This window comes from Arabidopsis thaliana, chromosome 4, assembly GCF_000001735.4.
Source record: "Arabidopsis thaliana chromosome 4, partial sequence".
In the NCBI taxonomy this organism is placed as follows: domain Eukaryota; kingdom Viridiplantae; phylum Streptophyta; class Magnoliopsida; order Brassicales; family Brassicaceae; genus Arabidopsis; species Arabidopsis thaliana.
Window position 1 is genome coordinate 640,980 of NC_003075.7, and position 25,455 is coordinate 666,434.

A 25,455-nucleotide genomic window follows, 5' to 3' on the forward strand; every position below is an offset into this window, starting at 1 on the left:
TTACCATGTTGAATAGAAAACCCCCATCTTTCAATGTTAAATTAAGCTTATAAATAATATAAATAATCATTTAATTTTCATATAATCTTGAGTTTTTAACTATAGTTACTCATATTGTCAAATTAAATGCTTACAACGATCCATAAATCAAAAGTGTTCATCTCTGTATCCTAACTTTGTTTTGGTTCTAGTTTGAGATGTATACTCTTGGGAAGGAGAAAAAAGCTTATAAAATTTTATGAATTGTACTCTCTGTGCCTATCTGTAGCTAAGCTGACAAAGTTTCATGGTACATTCTAAGCTAATGGGCAGTTTCAAAAGTGTCGCTCTCTCTTTCCCTACCAATGGTCCAATTTTAGTTTGTTTGGTTACTATTGTCTTGGGTTGGTTTAAAGAGATTTGTAGGTTATGGACAGAGAACAAAAAAGAGAAGCTATGGAAGGACAATTTCAGTTTATAATGATAATTTTGAAAAAAGAAATATGAAAGGTATGATATGTTCTTTCATTTTTTACTTTATCCCAAAAACAAAATTTCTACTATTTATTTTCATTTACTTTCGTTTGTTTCTTGTTTTGTTCATAGCTCACAACCGTTCGTCCGTACATCCGTACGTGACTTGTTTGGATTTTTATTTCTATTGGATGTGCCATATTTAAACGAAATTGAAATAATTAGTTTGTCATATATAGAATCCAATAATTAATTTCTATTGGATTTTTTGTTGCTAACTGTGTTTTCTAGGTAAAGAAGAGAAACTGCATTTAAATAAAGAAAAGAAAAAATAACACCTAAATTTGAAAACAACTTCATATTTAAGAGATATATATTGTTCCATCATAACGAAAAATAGATATCCAAAATATCTACAAGGTTAGTGACTCCAAAAGCTGGAGCGTTTACGATAGTGATATCTATTACAACTGGAGTAAAGAGAAACAGTTCCACGTTGGAGACCGTCTCCTTTTCGAATACAACAATGAATTCAACTATGTCTACTAGATCAGCGGTGACCTTGAATTCTAATACTGTGACCCGAATTCTCCAATAGCCGTGCACAAGACACGCCACGATCTCATCAAGCTCACCAAACCATGAATCCATTATTCATTAGCTCAAAGCCAGGTGGGATTAAGCTCCAAGTCGTGGTCGGACCAACACTCAATGTTCTAAAGTTGTCACCTTTAGAATGTCTCACAAGGTGGTTAGACTCTTTCAGACACCATCATCACTAAACGTCTATATCAACTAGTCAAGCATATGCTACTTCCGTTTTTGGTTGGTTAATTAAGATTTGATTTACTCTTGTTTGGTTTCCATTGTTCTTCTTTTTCACCTTGATGTAACAGTCGAGTTTCTTCCTAGTGTTATTAAATAAATATATTTTTATTGAAGTAAAGATTGGTGAGAATATTTATTCAATACAACAAAAATTGAAAATTTGAACTCTAGTTTTGATTTCATTATCTGCATTATCTTTGAGTTTTAGTTAAAATTAAGCCAAAAACAACAAAAACAAAGCTGAAACCTAATAGACTAAACTAATGTAATACCATCAAACTTACGAATTCCTAATTTCATTTTTAAAGTCACAGTGACTTGGATTAAAGTTCCCAAAATATTATAATCTGAATGCAATTTCTTGTATTAATTACAACGATAGTCAATAGAGGCCCAGAAGAAGGTTCAAATAAAGGCCCATTATGGCCCAAGTTATAACCCGAATAAAGGATCCGATCGAGAAGGAGAGAGACAACAGTCACAGACACAGAGAGATGGCGAGAGAGAAGAAGACGTGTGTAGAGTGTGGGCACAAGGTTAAATCTTTGTTCATACAATACTCTCCTGGAAATTTTCGTCTCATGAAATGCGTAAGCTTTTACCAAAACTAATTAGGGTTCTTAATCTCTACTTGTAATCTCCCCAAAGTTTAAAGCTTTTTTTGATGTTCAATTTTTGGTAGGAGAATTGCGAAGAAGTAGCAGACGAATATGTCGAGTGTGAGCTATTGGTCTATATCTATATGTCTCTCTATTTTCAAGTTTCAATTTTTATGCTTTTGTGTTCATCAAGTTTTGATTTTTTTGTGTGTTTTGATAATCATCAGATTATTTTCATCGACTTGATTCTTCACAAAACAAAGGCTTATAGACACTTACTCTACAATGTTGTTAATCAAGAATCTGCAAATGTTCAGGTAAACATATTGTGAATCTTGGTTTTGTAAAGTTTGAATTCTAAATAGTAATCTACAATTATCTGATCTTTAGAGGGTTTAACAATTTGGCAGCATCTATTATGGAAATTGGTCTTGGCTTATCTTCTTCTAGATACTTGTATCCTTTAGATTTAATATACTCTATACAAGTTGTATTTTGGAGAGAGCCTTTAACAATATCAAAAGATAGAAGCTTGCTACTGAGAAGAACCAATGACGGATCAAATGTGTCTATGAGCTTTCTTTTTGAATCTCTAGAGGTTGGTTCTTTTCTCTTGAACGTTGTTTAAATTTGGGTTGATGAGAACTTAAAATTGTATGCATTTTACAGGTTCTGGTCAATGTACTATCTGCGAATTTCGCATTTGTTTTCTCATTTGCATTTGCTGCTAAGTTGATGCTGGTTATGCCAAGGTATATAGGCTTTTCTTTTATTATTCGCCAGAGTCTTATCTTTACGTGCCCTGAATAAGTTAGTATATGATTTGCAGAGGGAAAGAGATTCTTTTAACGATCTTAATCTCGAGTTACGTCAAGATCTTTCTATTTGCTATGCCGGTATGTTTCGTAATCATTCCTCAGAATCTTTTCTATAATGGACATAGCTTCTTCTTGCTTACATGCTAAGCTCCTAAACCGATGATGATACCGAAGTAGATATAGGTCTGTAAATGCTAAAATGTGATGTCTTTAATAAAACTCTGGTTACAGGTCTGGGAATTCCCAGTTTCTGTGATCTTCATCGTAGATATGCTCGTTTTAACCTCAAACGCAGTTGCTCTTAAAGGTCAGAATCTTTGAATCTGCCTTAGGTTGTGCATAGATTTATCAATCTTATACCTGACATGCTGTTTCGTTTTTGTTTATTTACTCATGATTTTACTAGTGATGACTGAATCAGCAACGAGCAGATGCTTAGCAGTGTGTTTCATTGCACACTCAATTAGATTCTTGGTGGATCAGATCTCTGGACACTTAGGATCTGTCATGTAATCTTCTCTTGCAAGGAACTTGTGATCTCATAATATTTTTTTTAGGGTCGTTAAACTCTCTTGTCTAAATCACTTGTGATAATATGTTTAGAAAAATAAATGTAGTATCTTGATATAATTTTTGTTCAATCCAACTCCTTTTGGGTGATTCAGCAACTCTGTTACAATGAAAATGATATAACAAACCCCTAAAAATGCAGTAACTTTGGACACAAGTAATGATTTCCCCTAATTTGTACAAAGAAGAGGAAACTAGGAAAAGTGTTAGACAGCATAAATCATCAAGTGTGATAAATCAATGGAAGACAATAATATGCATGATGCATTAATTGAATAATACAAAAGATCGATAGCAATAGAAAATGAGTAAAAACATTTTGTGCACTTAAAAGAGTCTTGAGTGCGTTTACGGTTTATAGTTCCAACGTTTTGATTTGACTTGGTAATAGCAAAATATGAACGTTGTGAAACGGTAACATTTTTTTGACCGTTTGAAACTTTGAATTAAGAGAGAAACTAAGATTATTTACACTCTATAAATACTACTACTCCTTTCTTCGGACAGACATCTGAATCTTACAAATGTTAAAAACACTGTTTTTTTTAATTCTCTTATTAGTTCTGCTCTTTCACTTGAGTTCTCACTCAACATATCTATATATCTCAACATCCGAGAGAAGAACATAAAAGCATCATCTTACAGGTAAAATACTCTTGGTCTAATTCCTCTAGTTTCATAGTTTGTATACCGTTAAAAAGATTCTTGTTAGTCTCTGCTAATTACTCTGTTCGTCATCGTTCAAACATTTATATGGAGTTAAAACAAACATGATGCTCAGTTTTTAATCCATTTTATAGATCTTGCTGTCTTAAATCTAATGAACTGATTTGTCGCTATATATGTGTTAATAACTTTAACAATAAGAATTGTGTTCTTAAACAGAGAGGTTTAGTTATATCTCGTCTTTAATCATAAATCATGTTGTCTTAATTAAGTTCAATGATGTGAGAATAATTTAGTTAGAAATTATGTTATGTCTAAGAAAACATACACGGTTTTTTGGTCTATTGATTTTTGGATTTTTAAATAACGTAGTTATAATAATGCATGTACAAAAGTTGTTGACAAGGTGAAAAAAATTGTAATGACTAATGATGATTGATTTTGATTATTTTTTTGCAGAGGATGCAAAAGTCTAGAGACTGTGTCTGGAGTTCTCCATCTTCTACTTGGCCAACCTTTGAAGTTAACCAGATTGTTTTGTCTAATTTTGTTTATTTTGATGAAAGATGGATGTATAGAAGTATATAGGATGTAGATTAAAATCGGTGATGTGTGTGTGTAGAGAGAAAGTAAACACACAAAAATGCAACGAAGTGTAGAGAGAGAGAGAGAGAGAAAGAAGTGTAGAGAGAGAGAGAGGAGTGGTAGAGTGCAACGAAGAACGTAAACACACAAAAATGACTAACAATATCTACACATGGAACACAAAATTAAACGCCAACTTAATCGTGAAAGACTAAACGATCGCTAGGTGAAATACATAAAAGTCGACTAACGCTAACTTAACCGCCAAAGACAAATTGCTATACAAACACACAAAAATGAGTATTGCCGTGGAACATCCACATAAGACGAAGCGAAGCAAAACAAAAATGACTAAACATATCGCTACACAAAACACACAAAAATGATTGGCGGCCTGACTCTGGCATTAGTCGGAAGGCGTTCCAAACTCGGTTCAGGCAGTGTGGTGGCCCACCTGGATCGGGAGAAGTTCCTAACGATGTGGAAACACACAAATTACTAGTATATATCTAAATAGGTGGGCCAATGTCTTAGGATCTGTAATGTATCTACAGAGTACCACCAATACATGAACTTGTGATATTTTAATATGTTTTTATGATCTTTAGATTTTTGTTTGTCTAATATGTTCTTAAAGATAAATGTAGGAGATGAGACACTTTTTAAAAATCCAACTACTTTTGGGTGATTCAGCAGCTCTTTTGCAGTGAAAATGAGATAACAAGCCACAAGCAACTTATATTCCCAATTTGAAGAGAACAGACACAGTAAAGTCCTATAACCAAATCTGTAAGCTATATATAAAGGTTGAGAACAGTTTAGTTTCATCTCTAGTTCATACACAACACACACACACATAAATTACATATTCATAAAAATTTTAGGATCAGAGAGAATGCTTAGTTAAGAATTGATGCTATTTAGCTAAACTGATATGATGTTGTTAATGAAAGCGAGCAAGATGATGAAGCCTATGATCATGTTAATGATATATATACGGTGGATTCTTGCGTTTTCTCTCCATTACTCCCTTTGTAATAATAAACAAGCCCTTCTTCTCTGTTTTGATCACCATTCCTTGTTTAACCTGAAAAGGAAACTACATTCATTCATTATCTTTATAATCCAAAATATGTTTGAGATTATAAGATACAAGCCCCCACAAAATCAACTTAGGAGCAGCTCAAGACCTCTTGCTTTGGTGGTATGGTGCAGCACCGTGCGAGTTGAGATTCCCGGGTCTTTCTATTTGAACTACCAACATTATCACCTGGACTTGATGTTCCTTTGTAACTCTGTCATATTAGAATGAAAAACCTGAGAATACAGGTTAATACTCCATGGAAAGTACTGACAAAGAAAATGAGTGATGTGCTTTACCATTGCACATATTGATTTAGCATCGCTATCTCACTATCACTGCTATAATTAACAATGATCCCTGACAAAGATTTCTTTGGCTTGTAATCATTGCGGTTCAAGCATTATGAATTCTTGATCAGAAAACACATCTTCAAAATCCCCTCCGTTAAAATCTGGCAATCCACTCCAGAAATCATCATCGTTGTAGTCGCTGAGCAAAGTGTTAGGATCAAATCACATTCCGGGGTAAGAGATCGTCTTGTTCGTTTATTGGAACACTCAAATCATTCGTAGTCAACCCATATACACTTTCTTTACCTGGCTGCTCAACCTGAAAATGCAAAAGTGAGTGTGAGTAAAAAGAATCATGTACTTGAGATTAATGAAACATGTCAGAAACTAGACACACCCCAGGAGCTGTGTTAATAGCTCTGACAGAATCGTGTGACGACCTGTACTTCTCTTGCATTTCTTGATCGGAAAGCAAATGTTGAGCTGTCCCTACGTAAAGAGTTTGTAGCTGCACATTAGGGTTGTTGTTGTTGTTGTGTATTCGCTAAAAGACATATTTCGATCCCCATACATGTTTTCTTGACCTAGCTGCTCAACCTGCAAATGTAAAGAAGCAAAGTAAAGAAACCGCTCGATACTAATGAGTACTGAAACATTTCAGAAATTTGGACTCACCTCGGTTGGTATGCTAGTCACTTTGATAGTATTGGAATCAGAGACCAAAGATTGACTTGGATCACTTGAGTTATTAGTATTACCATTTGTAATGTCTGCCTTCTTACTACGCTTATCAACTATCTTGTAGAGAACATAGGAATCCTGAACAATAGTTTTTTGAATGTAATGTTAAATTAAACTCAAAAGAAAAATAGCGTTTGTACATCGAGTGCGACTTTTGTCGAAAGAGTTTAAAAAGAGTTTTTATCTATTTGCTAGTTAGTTCCCATTCTAGATTGAAACCAATATTGGAAGGCCTTGTCATACCGGCAGTCTCCACGTGCGTTGATGACTGAGATTCTATTCCTTACATGTTTATCGATCCGTTGAATCAGATGAGTACCCGAGTTAGGAGACTCCCCATGTCTTCGCCCATTCCTCTCACCCCAAATGGTGTGAACCGCTGTTTGGAGGAGGTAACGGGCTACAAAGCTCTCAATATTGTTTTGCCATTGTCCTGAGATTGCAACCAATAAAGACGACCAATTTGTGAAGAAGCGAGATTTGTAGATGTTTTTTGCGAGATTTCTCCATATTTCTGCTGCAAATCTGCAAGAGAAAAATAAGTGATCTCTTGTTTCAGTGACATTGCTGTCACACAGAACACAAGATGTCTGCATTCCCCTGTTCCAAAGAAGCATGCGATCTCCCGTGGTGAGCTTGCCGTGAACCTCTAGCCATGTACAGAACGAGTATTTAGGATTTGAATGGGTAAACCATATTCCTTTGTACCAAGAAACCTTGCTCGACCCTGAACGAAGCTGCTTCCATATATCTTTTGTGCAGAAATTGGCTCTATAGTGATCAGTTGATCTTTTCCACAACACTCTGTCCTCAACATCCCAACGGTTCTGTCTCTGAAACAATAGAGCTTCTTCGATCCGATTAAGGCTCTCCAATCTGTGTCGTCTTCTCGCTCGTCCAGTCCAAGCCTCAGCCACTGTTGATTGCCTTCTCATACCAGAAAGAGGTGCGGTGTCCGTTTCTCACTTCCACTTTACAAAACTCCTTTGCGACATCTCTGTATTTAATAAGCTTTGACCACATCCAAGAGCCCCTATTAGTTGTGGCTTTAACGGACCAGAAGGTATCAGCTTTGAGTAGATATTTTTCTATCCATTGAACCCATAGAGAGTTTGCATGAGACACAAGTCTCCAGATTAGTTTTAGGCAGCAGACATCATTTATTTCTTTCAAGGGCCGAAGACCAAGTCCTCCTTCCTGCTTCGGTTTACAGACATCAACCCAACTGAGCTTAGCTTTATGCGGATTCAAATCAGGACCTGACCATAAAAATGCAGAACATAGTTTCTCAATCTCTTTGATACAACCTCGAGGAAGACGGAAAGCAGAGAGCCAGAAGTTGCAGGTACTCCACAATACTGAAGTTATTAAGCTCAAACGACCAGCATAAGAGAGGTAGCGAGCGGTCCAGGATCCAATTTTCTTCTTTATTTGTTCTAGTAATGACCTGTAATCCGTTGATGTAAGTCTTTTGGTAACCAATGGTAGACCTAGGTATCTGACTGGTAGATGACCAACATCAAAATGGTATCTGTCCTTTATCTCCTGAGACAATGAACTTGGCACACCCGCTAAATAAACCGTAGATTTTTCCATCTTATCTTTAGACCTGATTTTTTAGCAAAATTTTCAAAAATTTCCACAATACCATCAATGGACCGCATCTTACCATCGGAGAAGATCATGAGATCATCCGCGAAGCTAAGATGAGTTAATCCCATATCCTTACATCTCGGATGATAGCCGTATTTCTTAGCTCCCGCAGCTTTGTCCAGCATCTTAGCAAGAACGTCCATGCTTATAACAAAGAGATATGGCGATAAAGAACAACCCTGTCTTAATCCACATTTACTTTGAAAATACCCTGCTAGCTCACCATTTACTTGAACAGAGAAAGACGCTGTGGTAACACACAACATAATCCAGTGAACAAACTCAGACGGGATATCCATAGCCAAAAGGACGTTTCTGAGAAAAGACCATTGAACCGAGTCGAAAGCTTTAGAAATATCAATTTTTATAGCATATCGACTTGAGATTGACTCCTTGTGGTAATCTTTCACTAGCTCTGTTGCCAATAACAAATTCTCTATCAATAGACGGTCTTTTACAAATTCTCTATCAAAAGTCAATATTTTTCTATAACTGTTTTGCATCTAACACCGAAAAATCTCATAATGAACAAGAAATAATGATAGGTATCGCATATCGTTAAGATAGAGAAGAGAATGTTGGTATATAAGTGTTCATGGGTTCCTCTCCTCATAACCTACGTTTCGGAAAGACACAAGGATGGGCGGGGGCGGAGCTAAATGGAGGGCAAGGTGGTCAAAGGACCCCATAACTTTTATAATTCAAGCTTATTTAGTTAGAAATTTGAATTATTTGGCTTAAATATGTAATATGACCCTATGTTCCTAGTTCATATTTTTCATTTGCACCCCCTAATCAATTTTTTTGACTAATCTTTTCTTGTTATAATACATACTATTTAACTTTTGATCATATTTTATATAGGTTTTCAACTTTTCTTCTTTACTTAGGTATAATTTTTTCTTCTTCTCTTTCTCTATTTATAAAATTTAATTCATAAAATTACTTTAAATTTTATTTTAGTTTAACAAATAATATTATTATATATTTAATAAAATATGACCCCATTAAGGTATAATTCTTTGTACGCCGGATGGGCCCTTGTAACTAGACCATAACTCTATCGGATAAACTTATGTAAGAAAAGAATGAAAGTACCAGTACCAGATTAAGATGAGGCAAGGAAGTGATCTTATACTCGTGCATAACCCAACGACTACTCTCACCCTTGGCTTTAGGAGCATCAAGGTCATCGAACCAGAAGACCCTGACTTCTCCAATCTTGTTTCTACTCTGATCTGATTACCGTTTTAACGCCACTGTTTTTCCATTTCCAAGTTTTGATACTTCTCTTCCTGGCTTATGTTTTAATTTCTTACGCTTTCTCACATATAAAAATGGTAGTTTTCTCAGAAAATTAATTAAAAGTTGTATCTATCACTGGCTTAGTGGGTCATTAAATTACGGCACATGAACCTGATACAACATTAGTGTAACAGAGTTGAAATATGTGGTATGAGTTAAATGATAATTCACAAAAACAATTGTTATGATAATACTAGAATGTCAACCCGTACGTAGTACGGGTAAAAGAAAACTATTGTATATGGTAGGTGACTAATTTTTTGATTGGTTAAAAATACGTTGATAATAGTTTAAAGAGAACGTAAAATATAACATAATTAAAATATTTATCGACCAATCTCGTAATATATATATATATATATATATATATATATATATGTGCCTTATTTTAGAAGACATTAATTTAGTGTTTTTTTTAATTTTAAGAAAACTATTCATAAAAAATCATCTGAAACTTAGAATAGTGAAGAAACAAAATCTAGGAAAAGGGAAGAACAAAAAGAAAACTAAAAAAGAAAAAAACTAAAATTGTTTCATAAACTTCATATCATAATAATAATTTCAGTCCAGACTTCAATCCTTGCTTTTTTCTTTAGACTATTAAGTGGTAAAAGGAAAATTAAAAACCTAAAATTGTTTCATAAACTTTTTCTTTTGTTTCATAAACTTCATATCATAATAAAAGTTTCAGTTTAGACTTCAATCTTTGTTTTTTTTCTTTAGACTAGTAAGTGGTTCGTCATGATCTTCGTTTTCTCCGTGTTTGCCTTCACTACTCTTATTGCACATCTTGACATCCTAAAATGGTTAAACATAGAAAGACATCTAAAATTCATGTGTTATGTTAAAATAGTACAATGGGACGACCTAAGCATAGCACGAAACTTTGATAAGATCCTTGAAAATCCTTTTCTTTAACTTTTATCTCGAACAAATAAATCTCTCCTATAATTGAATGTAACTTTTGGGAATGCCTTCTTCCCCCAAATTTATTTTGATCAACATTCATTTAATTGTTCATTGGAATTTATGTCCACCTAAATAATATGTACATAAAATTATATAATACTTATATCTTATATCTTCAGCAGTTGTTCCAATGATTGTGAGCCATCTTGATCAAATATAACCAAAGTGGCAGAATCATCTCCATCATCTACAATTACTTCAATTTTGAAATTGAACAAAATATAATGGTTTAAACTTAATAATACTTACTATATTTAGGCAGTATATATTAAAAGATAACCAATAGTACTTTAGAACTCCTACAGATTTTGATGATTTACCACATTTTTGGCATTTGAGAGATGGTCCTGTATTTCTTAATTTTGTTGAGCAAGTTGAAAATGATATATAATTCCAACCATTACGTGACACATTATCAGTAATAGTTGTTTTACACACAAAAGTCTTTTCCTACAATTTAAAAATGTGAAAATATATTAGAAATATTTTAACATTATATAGATTTAATACTAAAATTCATAAGTTGGAAAATAATTATTTGCATGAAGTTCTATTACCTCAAGGATGTCAGATGCAATAAACTCCCAAATATCATTAACTGAATGTAGCAGTTCTCAAAGTACTATTATATGGTTTTATATACAAATCAATATCATGCTTTAAGAGTACTAATATTAAGCCGACAAAAAAAAACATTACTTCGCTTTAATGATATAATATTAAAGCTGCATTGTTTTTGAGATACGTAGGACCCCAAGCGAAGAAGCAGAGATATGATGATAACAATAAGGCATGATATGATAATGATGTTCATCATGATACTGATGATGATGATTTATTAATTATTATGATATGATCATTATTTTATCAGCCTCACGAGCGCGTGGATTCTACCAATTGGTCGTTGTTTTTTTAATCCTCTCAATCAGTCAACGGTCAACGATCGAGAAAGCCGCTTTCGTAATGAAAGCCACATTACAAAAAGCCAATTACAAATGTCAAATGAAAACAGATCAAAACGTTATAAATTATAGTAAATGCTAATTTTAAATTAAGTAAATAATAAATAAATTAATTTGAAAATAAATCATCAAATATTAAATACATTTAATATTTGAATTCATATATATTTGATCCATTTTAATATCCTTAGACCCTAGTCATGGCTTACCCTAACTTTTTCATTAATTTTTTTTTAACTATTTAGATAAAATTAAAAAAATATTCATAAAATATCTTTTTCAAAAGGACGTAACATGATCGAAGTCAAGGCTCAAATAGAATTTGGTTCCAACAGATGCTGACAAACAAATTGTACCTTGATATATTTTGATAAGAACACTTGTCATGATAAGAACAATGTTATCGTTGCTTCCCATCCATGGTATTTTTCTTCCAATTATTCTGCTTGTTTTGCCCATGTGGTGGCTTAAATTTCTATTCTACTATATATATATATATAATTAAAAGAATGATTATTAGGCTAAACAAACGTACATCTTATTATATAATCAAAAGTCTTAGTTTCTTATTATTAAACTAAAGAGATTATTAAAGTAAAGAGAGAAAGAGTTCGGGAAAAATTACGTACCTTTCTAATAATAAAGTTAGGATAACTCTTTTTAGGATGGTCTTTTTCTGTTTTTTTTGGTCAAGGAGGATGGATCTATTATGTGTAGGAAAGTTCGATTTATCTATTTTTTATATATATAACCAATTACATCTGTATAGCAAAGCAATAATAGATATAATGATGAGAGATTGACATTCATAATTTTACTATAAAAATATCTATTATATTTGAAAACATATGTATAACTAAATGAGTGAATATAATATAACTCTTTAAAATACTATAAATATATATTTACTAAAATTAAAAATTCAGAATATGTACCGTATACCTGTTGTGTCATATCTTTCAATTTTGCAAAATTTTCGTCGTTTCAAAATTGAAAATTTTCGAGGGATATTTTACAAAATTGTTGATCGATCATTTTGATTGTTGTTCTTTCTGTTAGTATCATCTAAAATTTATGATCGGAGATCTTGTAGTTCTTATTGCAATTATACATATTAAAGTTGCAAATTTAGATAAAGCGTCCTTCACATATTTGAGCTCCAAACTTTTCATTAAGAGAATGATGGAGATCGAGACCCTTGAATTATATTGTCCGTTTAAAAAAATAAAAATAAAAGTAAATAAGAGAATATTTAGGATTAAAATCTTAAAAATTATCTTTTCATCAAGTAGGAGGAAATTTATTCTCATGAGCACATTCACTTGGGCTTTTCAGGATAAATGGTAATGAATCAACTCTTTTTTGAATTTCTTCCTTCCCACTTTTTTGTTAGACGTACCACCGTTCGACGATAGCATCGTTTTTTTATTGAGTTGATCTATTATTATATAATCTTTGTTGGTTTTTTGAACTATTCATGATGATAGCTATTCTGAATTTTGTTTTAAAAAATTCGAAGCGTAAGTAAATACAAACAACAACCAAGAATAATTTTTTCAAACGTAAGCACAGTATAATTAGTAAATGTAAACAATAATCATGAATAACTTTTCAAACGTAAGCATAGTATAATACGTATTCTAGCCAACGTAACAAAGAATAATATTTCTAATGCATGCATGATACAATAAGAGATTATTTATTTGTTATATAGAGGTGGATGTTTACCTTTTTTGTGTGGGTAGAATAATGTATATACTTCTTTTTTATAATTGATAATTAATTGTAATATTTCTCTCTTTTTAATATTTGGTAAGATGAATTAGAATTAGTGTTAGCTTTTCTAATTTCTATTTTTATCTAATAAGATATTGAGAGTTGGTTAGTCTCGGTTATGAAGTTTGGTTCAAGTTGGTTTACTCAAATTCAGCATATTCCACAGATACTGCAAATATTCGAAGGTTGCGATCAACTCCGTAACAAAGGCAAAGATTGTTGTAACTAGTTAGATTGTACCTAGATTTCAGATTCTTGTTTAGAGTTAGCTATATATGTACGCTCGCGAACTATTTCTTAATACACAGAAATTCTCAGCCTCTGACTCTCTCTTTATAAGATACATATAATTTTTGTATAATTATCTTATTTAGTTTTTTAAAACAAATTTCCATGAAATATTTAACTTTTAAGGACAAAGTAATCATTTTTCCTTTCTTCTATAATTGATGTAAAATTTCCCTTTTTTAATATTTGGTAATTTGAATTAGAATTAGTGATTGTTTTTCTAATTTTTATTTTCACTATATAAGATGCATATTGTTTTTGTATATTTATATCTTATTTATTTTTTTCAATAAATTTCCATAAAATGTTTATTTTTTTAATGAGAAATTAATTTCCACATAATGTTTTTTCATGAATAAATATTTTATTTGACACGTGTCAAAATCTAAAATTGATAAAACTGTCACGTGTCATAATCTCGTGAGTTACTAACTTTTGAAACCGTACTTTATATAACAAGATGAAAGAGATCCAAGTTTCCTAAACTTAGATAAAACCAAATATAAATAATATATTTAGAGATAATGTTAAATTTCCTAAACTTTTAATATTAACATCCATCTTCTAGAATAATATATTCTTATCATTTGTTGATATTTTCATCTTACCGTCGATCTCCAGTTCTCTATATCTATCCTCCGGCAAGCTCATACATGGTAACACGTATGAGATTGGACATGCCTTTAAAATACGGCTTTATACCCAGCAATCGGGTCATCGACATTTATACCCGGTCATAGGATCAAATCGGCTACAAATCGAGTCGTTTGGTCATTGATATTTATATCCGATCGTAGGGTTCAATTCTACATTTGTACCCGGTTGTGGAGTCATCATATTCGTAGTTAACGAAGAACCACATGAAAAATACATTTTCGTAGTTATGTATCTTTATCTTTTTCAAATCACAAGTTTTGATCGTCTTTCAAACTTCCTATTCATGAAAAAACTTGTGTAGTAGTCATAATAAGTTAGTCATCCTTGGATCAGCATCGTATCCGTTGGACTCGTCACTTTTAGTAATTATTTTCTGTGGTCTCATCTTGCTCGTATTGAAGATGAAGACCGATGATGAGAAGAATCACGTACTATCATGGCGAATTGGTCATCTTCCTCACCACATAACACACACGTATCTTCTTCTTCTTCTTTTTTTTCTTTTCTTTTTGAAAACAAAGCACAATCACATGCTTTAGAAAACATCTTCATCCGAACTATATTCTATATCGATTTGTTGATAGAGAGCGGAAACTAAATAACGGATAAGAACACAAGATCTCTAACAAAACTTGGATTCACGAACGGATCTTGCTTAGAACGTCGAAACTTGACGAAGAAACAATAGGGATAAAGTCGAGATCGGTAGCGATATCGACGAGGTTTTGCAAGTCCTCCTTGCAGGGCTTGAACACAAGCTCTTAGAGTTGAGAGTTCTCCTCTCTAGGCTTTACACAAAGCTCTCTTAAAACTATTTTATTCGAGAATCAAAACTAATTACGATAATAGATTACATCTTTTTAAATAAGAGAAAGATAATGAAAACCCTAGCCATAAGAAGAAACAAACTAATACAATCACTTAAAGCCCACATAAAACTAAACCCAAATGAACAATCTCTTCGAACTTGAAGAATACCGGAGGCACGATTGTCTTGAAGATGCGCTGCATCATTTGTTCATGTCATCTTTTGTAGTGGTGGTGACATCAACAAATCAATAACGAAATTTTGGAATCATCAATCCCTCTTTTGTTTTGTATATTTTTTTTCCCCATATCCCAAGGAAACAAGTGTTATAACCCAAAAATTTTATCCGTTGTAACCCAAAATGCATTCTGATAATCATCCCGGTAAGAAAGACGTTAGTTGATGCACGTTAAGGTTATTGTTATTGTTGTTGTCGCTGAAAAAGGTGGCTGCGATAAATCCCTCCCACTCAGAGAGAATGAGATCCTCTTGTTGGGCGATCATTGGGATTGTCAAGTCATTCATAATAGACAAACCATCCATGTTTTCTTCATTGGCAAACAAATATTCAACCGGCTCTCGATCAACATGTCTCAATCCACGTATAAACTCATCATCATTCGGAGCTAAGTGAGGACCTTGTGGCTCCTCTTGTTGGTTCATTGGTTCTATCAAATCATCTACAGACATACCCAAGAGATTTTCTTTACCTGGCTGCTCAACCTGAAGCTGTAAAAAGAGACAACAACAAGTAAAGACACAGGTTGATAGTAATGAATCATAATGAAACATCTCAGAAACTGGACTCACCTCAGGTTCCGGTTCTCCGTTAATCGCTATGACGGTATGCGAATCGGATACCAAAGAGGGACTTGGCTCATATGAAATTTCTGCAGCTTCACCCTTATACTTTACTTGGCAGACAACATATTTCCTCTGAACAAATTCCAAAAGGTGCACACATCAATCACAAGCTTTGGTAGAAGCAAAAACACTCTTGACAACATATTGAGACTCTTTAAACAACAACAATAACACAGAACCTCAAATTAAACTAGATGTTTACTAAACAAATTCCAAAGGTTTCACACACACATGAGTCCAGAGCCGTGCCAATGGTTTTTAAGAACATAGGCGAAATAAAAGTTTATATTTAAAATTATTTTATTAGAAATATATTATTAAAAAATATCTTTTAGTGTTTAATTTTTTTTTATAAAAAATAAAAACGAATTCTAAGCAACTGCATAAATTGTTAGGGTATAAATCAAACAAATATGAATTATTCAGTGAATGGTAAGAATATAATTAAAAAAATGAATTTTTCAAATTTTAAAAATGTATAAAGTATAAACAAAAATAAATTTGACATAATTTGATTAAAAAGGAAGTTGGTCAAAAACTAGAAGAGAAGAATCAATGAAGATTATGTAGTGGAAAGAAAAAGCAAGAACATGAGTAAATACAAACACAAAATGCACGAAATTTAAGAAGAAATATTAACCTGGATTCCATTTGAGTTAATGATTGGCTTTAAAGTCAAGAAATACAGAAAACGTAAAATCATAAACATATAAACAACACAATATTAAATATTCATAAAATCATAAATATGCACTCGTGCGAGCATCACCAACGCGTCTCGATTTCACTTTCTCATATAAATATATTCATATTTTATTAATAAATATTTTAGGTAAACTAATTATATTAGGACATGTGTGAGAAACGTTTATTAAAATCTTTCCCTTTCTCCTCATTTTCCTATTTTTTCTTTATAAAACAAAAGAGAGAACATGGAGTTGGAAATGGCGTACGTACGTGTTCCGTACACGTGAGGGGCAGTTATATATTGGGTTTGTATTGCCCTCAATTACTTTGTTTTCTTCTTATACGCTTTTTTGTTGTATAATACTATAATTTAAAGTCCACATAATCCCAAAATACATTAGAAAAACTCAATTTATTTTTGTTTTCTTTCTTAAAAATCCCATATTTCATCAAAAAATAACATTAAATCACTTTCGTTGACTTTAAAAAACTAATCAAATGCTTTAACAAGGTTCATTTTGTTAATAAAATTTGGATCATTTCGTATTTAATATTATTGCCCAGATAAATTTAATTCCTAAATCCGCTACTGATACATCAATCAAAGAACTCAATAAGAAACTTTGGTAAAAGCAAAAACACTCTAACAACAATGTTGGAATCTTTACACAACCACAGGCCTCAAAAATCCCTACAGAACCAAGAAATCAACAAGAAGAAGACTAAAATTAGCAGGATTCAAATGGAACATACAGAACCAAAAGAGCTCAGAAGGATTTGTTATACCTTATGATGAGGCAAGCAAGTGATGTGATACTCGTGCATAACCCAAGGAGTTCTAACTCCATGAGGACTCTTACCTTCATGGTACACAAGCGTCTTCTTAATCCCTATCACAACACCATTTCCTCTTTTATCCCTAATTTTCCGATCAACACCACTAGGTTTCCAAAACCCAGAACCTGTCGTCCTCTTCATTTTCATCTTATTCGGGTTCGTGTACTCAATCGGAGAGAAAAAGTACCACTCAAGATCTTCCGATTGGATCCTAGCTAACTCTGCAACAACAACAACAACAACAACAGCAAAAAAGAACCCAAATTTAGAAATGATTGATGATGATACAGAGAGAGAGAAAGAGAGTGAGAAAGAAAGTGAGAAAAAGGGTGAGAAATTCAGCACAATAGCCTACTCATATTAAATGTTTTCGATTCTCCCTTGTTTTTACTTTTTTTGGCAAGGAACAATCGTTTGTATTAAGACTCTTGTAGCTTCTACAAGCCTTTTCATTTAATGAAAATTCACATATTTATCAAAAAAAAAAAAAAAGAGGGTGAGAAAGAGAGTGAGAGAGAGAATGAGAGAGAGAAAGAGAGAGAGACACACATAGATCGAGACAGCGAGAGAGAAAGAGTCACAGAGAGAGAGAGAGAGATTACTAGGCAAATCCTTGCTGGGTTTGTGATTCAAGATGTTGATCTCGCTAATGGCTTCATCAACGAGCCAAGTCTTACCCAGAATTTTGTTCTTTAGGTAATGGTTTATCACTTCCTCTCCCGTCGGACTAAATCTATACCCAGTCGGATCTTTCATCATCTTTTTAAAATAGAAACAGATCGAAAAGAAACAAAATGATCAAAATTCCCGGGTTCCCGGGATTAGGGTTTGAGTGAAGTTTTTTCGGCTTCTCTCTCTCTGTGTTTTTCTTTCTTTTTCAAATACAAGTAGGAAGTGATTGATGAAAGAGATAGCGAGCGACGGTGGTATTTATAGAAAATGATTGACGGTAATTTTTTTTTCAGTAAAACCAATTTGTAGTAATTTCTCACATTTTGACGGTGGTATTTGTAGTAATTGTCGAAAACAATTCTCTCTCTCTCTCTCTCTCTCTCTCTCTCTCTCTCTCTCTCTCTCTCTCTCTCTCTCTCTCTCTTTCTCTCTCTCTCTCTCTCTCTCTCTCTCCTTATAATTATTTTTTAGTGTGCGTAAGAAATCAACATGGATCAGCAAAATGCATTTACTCTCTTTCTCTCCAAAGTCAGCCTCAAATATTTTTTTGGACGTTTACGTTTAGTAATTAAACAAATAATGTAATGATTTGGAAAGAGTTAATGTTTCTATAAAAGTCTCTTGTAAAGCCTCCAAAGTCAGCCTCAAATATTATATGACCAAAAAATCTCTTGTAAAGTACTCCCTAGTAATTAAAATGGAATCTGCAACTAATGTAATGATTTGGAAAGAGTTAATGTTTCTATAAAAGTCTCCCTATTAAAGTCTCCCTAGTAATTAAAATTAATTTAATATTGTTTAGCCATGACTCATACACGGGCCGGCCCTGGTTGAAAATCAAGCCTCTCCTAAGTAATATGACTCATCACTCTCAATTTCATCTCTTGCTTGGGTCTTCTTAATCAGGTCAATTTCGTTTGTTCATTTGTGGTTTATGTTAGTTTCATTTCCTTTTCATACCTTTTTAGGGAAAAATAGAAATCCTAAGTATATTCAATGGACTCACGCACTGACGCACATATTTGTGATTTTTTTTATAGGAGAATAAGGACTTGCAGATTTGAGATTGTTGAACGTAACTACTCACTAGACCAAACAATATAAATAGTAATTGGACCAATAGAGGCTTCTGGGATACTTCAACTTCTAAATTTAAGGTGATTACCTATGTAATTTCCAGCATTTTAGGAAATTATTTTCTAGATCGTATTTGTTAATTTGCTTAGAATTTCTATAAGAGTTTTTACTTTTTCCTTACAATTCCTTTATTCACTTTGTCCATATATTTTGTTTTGATCAGGTAAGCCAGTGGCACATCTGGAGGGTTAGTTGAGGTTAACTATATATCATACACATTTTCATCATATATTTTAGCTTCATTCTCGGAGCTTCGAACGTAAGCATACAGCTCTTTCCATGCAGCTTTATTCCTATTTTTGATCTTTCGGAAATTTATTGCAGCGACGATGGAGGACAACCTCGCGTTATTAGCGCATCCACATCCGGCATCCCTAAACCTTAAATTTAAAGACACTCTCTGTTTAGAATTAGATGTAAATGAATACACTTCCATTAATTACTTTCTTTTTTTTAATTAGTTTAAAATTTTAACTCATAAAATATGTATAATGAGGATGCTGATCTTACTCTCTCTACTGCAATATAGTACTACTACTGAAGTCTTTCATCACATTTCCATTTTTCTCTCTTCCATAAAACCCAAAAGAAACTAGGAAGAGGAAGGACAATCGTTCCCAAAAAAACCTCTCTTCTCTCTCCTCACTGTAACAAATTTTTAGATCTAGATCTGCTTTTCTCGGTGCCTTTGATCTTCATCTCTTTGGCTTTGCTTTGAAATTTCAGGGGTGAACAAGATGCCTTCTCCGTTGGCAGTGGTGTGGTTTTTCTCTCCTTCGATGTAGTTGTGGATCCGATGTGTTGGAAGTAGAGAGTTGCTACGATTCCCTTCGGTTGTGGACGCCGGTTGGTGTAGCGATTTCTTCTCGTGGCTCAGCCGTCGTGTCGGCCTCTGCAACTACGGCGGAAGTCGATCGAGAGAAGGTGGGTAGTGCCAATTCGCCATGGAGGTTAACGGTGGATCTTCCTAGATTTGTTGGCTGTCGCGGATTCAGTGTGTTTGGGTGTTTCGCTTGAGCCTTGGGCCTCAAACACCACCGTGACTTGCTTCCTCTTGGCCGGTTGAAGGTTTTTTGTTCGGTAAATCGGAGATTCGTTGGATTGGGAAAGAGGGGTTATGTTTGATTGTCGGCTTGCTAGGTACGGGAGCTAACAACGGCGTGCCGTGATGTCGGAGGGTTGACCATGCCGAGAGATTTGTGGTGGAAACGGTTGGTCGCGGGAAAAGGAATAGTAGCGGAAGTCGGATGCTTCCTCTCTGTTTACTAGATACTTCGATCTGCTGCAAAGCTGTGGTTCTCGCATCCGTCGGTGCTAATGGTCGGTTTCTCTGCGTCACGGTGTCACTAGGGCAAGATCCTCTTTTCCGGTCCCGACAGATTTTTTCGTTTTTCCTTTGTCTCTGGTTTTCTTTGTAAACCAAAGCCCAGCCCAATTTTGTGGGTTCTATAACTAATAAAAGGCCGTTTTAAAAAAAAAAAAAAAAAAAAAAAAAGTACTACTACTAATGTTATCTATTTTCTATAATATGTTTCTATTAGTATTAAGCTTTTTAAAGTGAAATTTCTGTTTATGTAATTTTCTATGAAAATTTACAAAAACAAGAACAAGGTTTATATCTATATACACGTTTTTAGTAAGGATTTTGGGTTGAAAAATCATTTATCAATTTCCTATTTATATAGTTAGTCCTTACAAATTCAATCAGACAAAATATTTTCATTAAAACAATGAACAAATTTTTGATCAACAATTTAGATATTGCATTAATTTCTTGCTTAAAAATAGATATTATTAAGTACTACTTAAAAATATTGCATAATTACTCCCTTAAAACTCGACGAAATTCATTAATGATTAATTCCTAATTAGTAAAATTCGATACACAATTCTAACGAACCGTATCTATAATTTACTTGATTCAAAAATCATTATAGTTTTAAATGCTAATGAAATCTTACCAAAATTTATCCTTCTGTTATCAATTACAACAATAAATCCGGTTTGATTAGTAAATCCAAAAATTGCATATTTACAAATCGATTTAACGCTAAACAATTGCCATTAAAACTTTCCTTTATTATCGATAATATACATTCATTTCGAAATATATGAGAATATCAATAATTTGATTTTATATCAACTAACCATATCTAAATTTCTATTTATGTAAAATAAGTATATACTTGATTTTAAGGAATATTAGTGTCTCACAATATCATAATCTTACCACATCAAATTGTTTCACAAATCTTTGCCAATATTCTCGGAATAATCTTTCTAAAATATCTCAACATAACTAATTGCTCTACACTACAAAATATTCATATATCAAATTTTATAGAAACTTTTAATTATTATTACAAATCGCATTTACAACATATAACTAAAATATTCTAATTATGTATATTTTATTCCATTTTAGTTAAGATCGCGATTTAATTTTGCTTGCTCACCAAAAATATTGACCTAATCATTCCAAACCTATATATATTATATGTTTTTATCTCTCATCACATTATCAAACACACACATCATGACATTCTTTTTTGGCTATTTTTTCGTACGTATTACCCTTTTTTAAGAATATGATGTCAATGTATTGATGTTGATTTCTGTATAAACGAACACAATACTTGAGAATTGTGTATTTTTTTTTTCTTTTTGGTAACGAGTGGTGTATTATTGTTCCAAACTATTTAAGTATTCATATATCAACGTTCTTTTATTTAACTGCTGTTTAATTTCCCCAAACGAAACAAAAACGGTTGATATAACGTTGAAGTGGACATTAATTGGTAGTGAATATAACAAAAATAACTTAGTTATATAATATGATTCGACGACGTTAGGTTATTAAAAACATCTATACGAATACGACGTAGACGAATAAGACACGGAGAGAAGGTGCTTTCCTTTGGCTCGGGGACACGTGGCCTTAGAAAGGGACCATTTACACAAAGAGAACTAGAGAAGAGTCACACCACTTCCTCGGCTCCTCCTCCGGACATCAAGCTGGGCCCGGCTTGTAGGTCCCCCACATAAGAACCTCGGTCCCATGGCTCCCACTTGTAACTTGTAACAAGACTCTCTCTCATGGTTTAGCACTTTAATTATTCATGGCACCTTGAGGTTTGAATTCAGTGTCATTAGGCTAGATATATTTTGTCTTTGTCGGCATGTGTTGGTATGTGTTTTTGGTTACCATCGGCCTAAACAAAGAACCTAACTAGCATACGACTTTGAGCCGATCGATTAATTCAGTTTCGGTTTCACGGATTATACAGAAAATAAAACCTATTCTAAATAGAACCGACTACTAATTTGTTTCGGTTCGTACATGATTTATTCGGTTATTAGCATTCAGTAGTTGTCATTAATTCTTTCCCTTATTATCTATCATATTGAACTCGTAATATATGAGAATATCTCAACATAATATCTTACTATAATATTTTCTGAAATATTCAATCATAACCTCAATTTCTGTCAGTCCTCTTTTCATTTAATTAAACTGCTAAGATTTTCTCGCTTGAAATATTCTATGTAATCCAAGTCAAGCAACACATTTTTATCTCCCGCCCATCTAGAAGAATTCTGCATTTATTCACCGAGATTTATTCACTTCCATATCGAAAACATCCAATTACAGAAACAAATTTAAGACTACAGAACGATTATAATCAATCATATTCCAAAGTGAAAACGTTTAATACTCAATATTTTAGTTCAATATTCTCTACATATTCAAAATTTTAAAATTGTCTAAACCAATATCTAAATTCTTTAGTAGCTCGGGTGCTAAAAGGTAGATATTTCAAAAATATTCACCCGCTACAAACAAAAAAAATAAACTCTCCATCATTTAGATGGAGGAGTATTTTTTGACTAAAAAATTGGTTGAAATAGGAACAAGATGGTCCATAGGTTCGGAATTTAGTTTATCGGTTTGGCGGGTCCTTGGACTCCTGATATCAAACCATGCCCCACAAATGGAAGAGGTCTCCATCATAATATGATGGTTAACCATTTAATTATTCCGGTCACGAAAGAGTGGCACATTCCTTCTAGAAAAATTTATAGATCCAGCGGATATTCCAATTATCAGAGGTCTTTTTATCAGTCAATCTTATAAGTCAGATAGGTTGATATGGCATCACACAAAATCAGAGAGATATACGGTTAAATCAGGCTATTGGCTTGCTCGAAAGATGACGAATACAACTGGTTGAGGCCCAAATTGTAACATACTAAAAGCACAAGCTTGAAAGGTCAAAACTCCTCCAAAAATAAAACACTTCTTATGGCAAATTGCTTCGGGTTTCTTAGCAGTTACTTCAAAATTATCACATCGTGGGATACAGTGTGATATAACTTGTAAAATGTGTGAGATGGCAGATGAAACAATAAATAATGTTCTATTTGAATGCTCTCACTCTCGGAAAATTTGCGAATTATCCAAAATACCAATGGTATCAGATAGTTTTCCTCTAAATTCAGAACTTTCAAATCTAGATTATCTTTATTAGAGGTTACCACTCCCTCCAGTTGGGGGAGAGAAAACTTATTGTTACGCTTGGATTTTGTGGTTCATATGGAAAGATATGAATAAAAAAGTTTTCAAAGGAATACAATCTGAATCTGCGGATATATTAAATCACGCTATGAGTGAAAAATTAATGTGGGAAGAAGCTCAATTGGAACCAATCGACTCTACCACTATTACGGGTTCTTTGGACAGCCCAACTCAATCTGTAAGATGTCAGTTTGATGGCTCATGGAAATCTTTGGATCCAAATATGGGTTTAGGATGGTGGTGTTTTCAAGAAAATGATCAAATGATATTGTTTGGTGCAAAAGGCGTTAGAAAATGATTGTTCAGAGCTAGTCTCCATGGGACAGTTAACTGAAGAATGACCCGCTTTCACCAATCTGCTAGACGATCTTAGAGTGTTATGCGGCTCTTTCCCCTTTTTCTCGCTTTCTCTTATCTCCCGCTCATGTAATGTTAGAGCGGACTGCTTAGCTCCCTCATTTACAATTTTATTTTCTGAAGTTATCTTTGTAGACACTATTCCTCCTAATTCGGTAACCAGTCATGGAGTTACTTTTTAATTAATGTGTGGTTGATAAAAAAAATTGCCTAAACCAAGAGATTTACAATCTTTTACAACATTCTATCGTAACTATATTGTTACATTTTGAATTCTTAATCTTCCCTTAAACATTTATATTATTCATTGTGATTGATCGTATAATCTAATTTGTTTAAGAAATTTAAGATTTTGTATTTGCTTTTCGAGATATTCTGAAACTGACTCAACTTTTACCCTAGACGACTGATGCATTTATAAATAACAGTAAAACTGAAGAAGACATACGAAGAAGAGAATGGTGAAGTAAAAACAAAAAAGAGAACGGTGAAGTAAAAAGAAAAAGAAAGAATGTTGAAGTTTTGACATGCAAAATCAATAGCAAAAGAGAGTTTAGAAGTCTCACACTTTCTTTGAATCTTCATGTGTGTGGTGCATTGTCCTTAACTATACTAATTATATGATTTTGATTTATTCTCATCAGATATGCTATGCTTTGGTGAATTTAGAAGGAAGAGAGTTTGAAGAATATATAATTGGAAATACAGTAAAAAAGAGAAGCACAAAACAAAGCAGTTCATGAAAACAACATATATTATATAATTTTTGCACTGATAAAAGGTTCTTGAAATGTGTTGTGACATATATAGCATTTGATGGAGTTCATTAAATCTCCCATTCTTTCTTAGTTTTTTTTTTTTTTTTTTTTGTCTCATCCAGCTTTTGTATGCACTCTCAAAACCATCAACTTTTTTACTATAATCATTTTTGGTATGCACAACTTTTCTGACTCCAATTTTGATATCACAGTCAGTACCCGTGCAGGACACGTGTTTAACACTTGTAAGTAATACTTATCCAATAATCAAAAGGTTAATTAATTAGTATAAGAAAGTAATAATTACATAACTTCTTCGATCTCTTTTTGTTCCTAATTGGATAGGTGGCAAGTTCATAAAAGTTATTGGGAAAATTCTTACTCAAGTTGTGGCTTCCTGTCAACATTAGGACGACGACAGGAAACAGATTATACTTTCTGCACTAGACGTAACATCACCACTCTAACTTGTTAGAAAAATATAAAAATTATTGTGAATGAGAATGAAGACGTGG

General features: G+C 33.1%; 3 protein-coding genes, 1 non-coding gene and 4 pseudogenes across 16 annotated transcripts; 6 read left to right on the forward strand and 2 right to left on the reverse strand.

Annotated features, from left to right (window-relative positions):
- Window positions 1-482: 482 nt before the first annotated feature.
- On the forward strand, window positions 483-1,235 carry AT4G01505 (annotated as a pseudogene). Its single transcript has 2 exons — window positions 483-610; window positions 891-1,235.
- Window positions 1,236-1,734: 499 nt separating this feature from the next.
- ARV2 (Arv1-like protein) lies at window positions 1,735-3,421 on the forward strand. Of its 9 annotated transcripts, none has more exons than NM_116381.4 (9): window positions 1,735-1,871; window positions 1,964-2,011; window positions 2,108-2,197; window positions 2,291-2,336; window positions 2,405-2,478; window positions 2,550-2,632; window positions 2,710-2,776; window positions 2,930-3,005; window positions 3,105-3,421. In NM_116381.4, exons 1-9 carry the CDS (start codon window positions 1,776-1,778, stop codon window positions 3,209-3,211), a joined length of 687 nt encoding a protein of 228 aa, NP_192060.2. In that variant the 5' UTR covers window positions 1,735-1,775; the 3' UTR covers window positions 3,212-3,421. The 9 variants fall into 9 exon arrangements, with proteins under 9 accessions (NP_192060.2, NP_001328724.1, NP_001328723.1 ...); NM_001340324.1 differs by having other exon boundaries at window positions 1,964-2,000; NM_001340323.1 differs by having other exon boundaries at window positions 2,930-3,421.
- A 406-nt stretch (window positions 3,422-3,827) lies between these two features.
- On the forward strand, window positions 3,828-4,950 carry AT4G02785. Its single transcript, NR_143965.1, has 2 exons — window positions 3,828-3,913; window positions 4,394-4,950. It is a non-coding gene; the product is annotated as an uncharacterized misc_RNA (transcript).
- Window positions 4,951-6,712: 1,762 nt separating this feature from the next.
- On the reverse strand, window positions 6,713-8,815 carry AT4G01515 (annotated as a pseudogene; the record flags this gene model as incomplete). Its single annotated transcript has 1 exon — window positions 6,713-8,815.
- Window positions 8,816-8,882: 67 nt separating this feature from the next.
- On the forward strand, window positions 8,883-8,978 carry AT4G01516 (uncharacterized protein; the record flags this gene model as incomplete). Its single annotated transcript, NM_001125439.1, has 1 exon — window positions 8,883-8,978. One exon carries the CDS (start codon window positions 8,883-8,885, stop codon window positions 8,976-8,978), a length of 96 nt encoding a protein of 31 aa, NP_001118911.1.
- A 6,449-nt stretch (window positions 8,979-15,427) lies between these two features.
- On the reverse strand, window positions 15,428-18,199 carry NAC067 (NAC domain containing protein 67; the record flags this gene model as incomplete). Its single annotated transcript, NM_116382.1, has 4 exons — window positions 15,428-15,781; window positions 15,863-15,988; window positions 17,390-17,661; window positions 18,043-18,199. 4 exons carry the CDS (start codon window positions 18,197-18,199, stop codon window positions 15,428-15,430), a joined length of 909 nt encoding a protein of 302 aa, NP_192061.1.
- A 1,631-nt stretch (window positions 18,200-19,830) lies between these two features.
- Window positions 19,831-20,719, forward strand: SADHU5-1 (annotated as a pseudogene; the record flags this gene model as incomplete). The annotated part of the gene is made up of 1 exon: window positions 19,831-20,719.
- Window positions 20,720-22,428: 1,709 nt separating this feature from the next.
- AT4G01530 lies at window positions 22,429-24,123 on the forward strand (annotated as a pseudogene; the record flags this gene model as incomplete). The annotated part of the gene is made up of 5 exons: window positions 22,429-22,432; window positions 23,040-23,126; window positions 23,339-23,430; window positions 23,521-23,731; window positions 23,798-24,123.
- Between the last annotated feature and the right edge of the window lie 1,332 nt (window positions 24,124-25,455).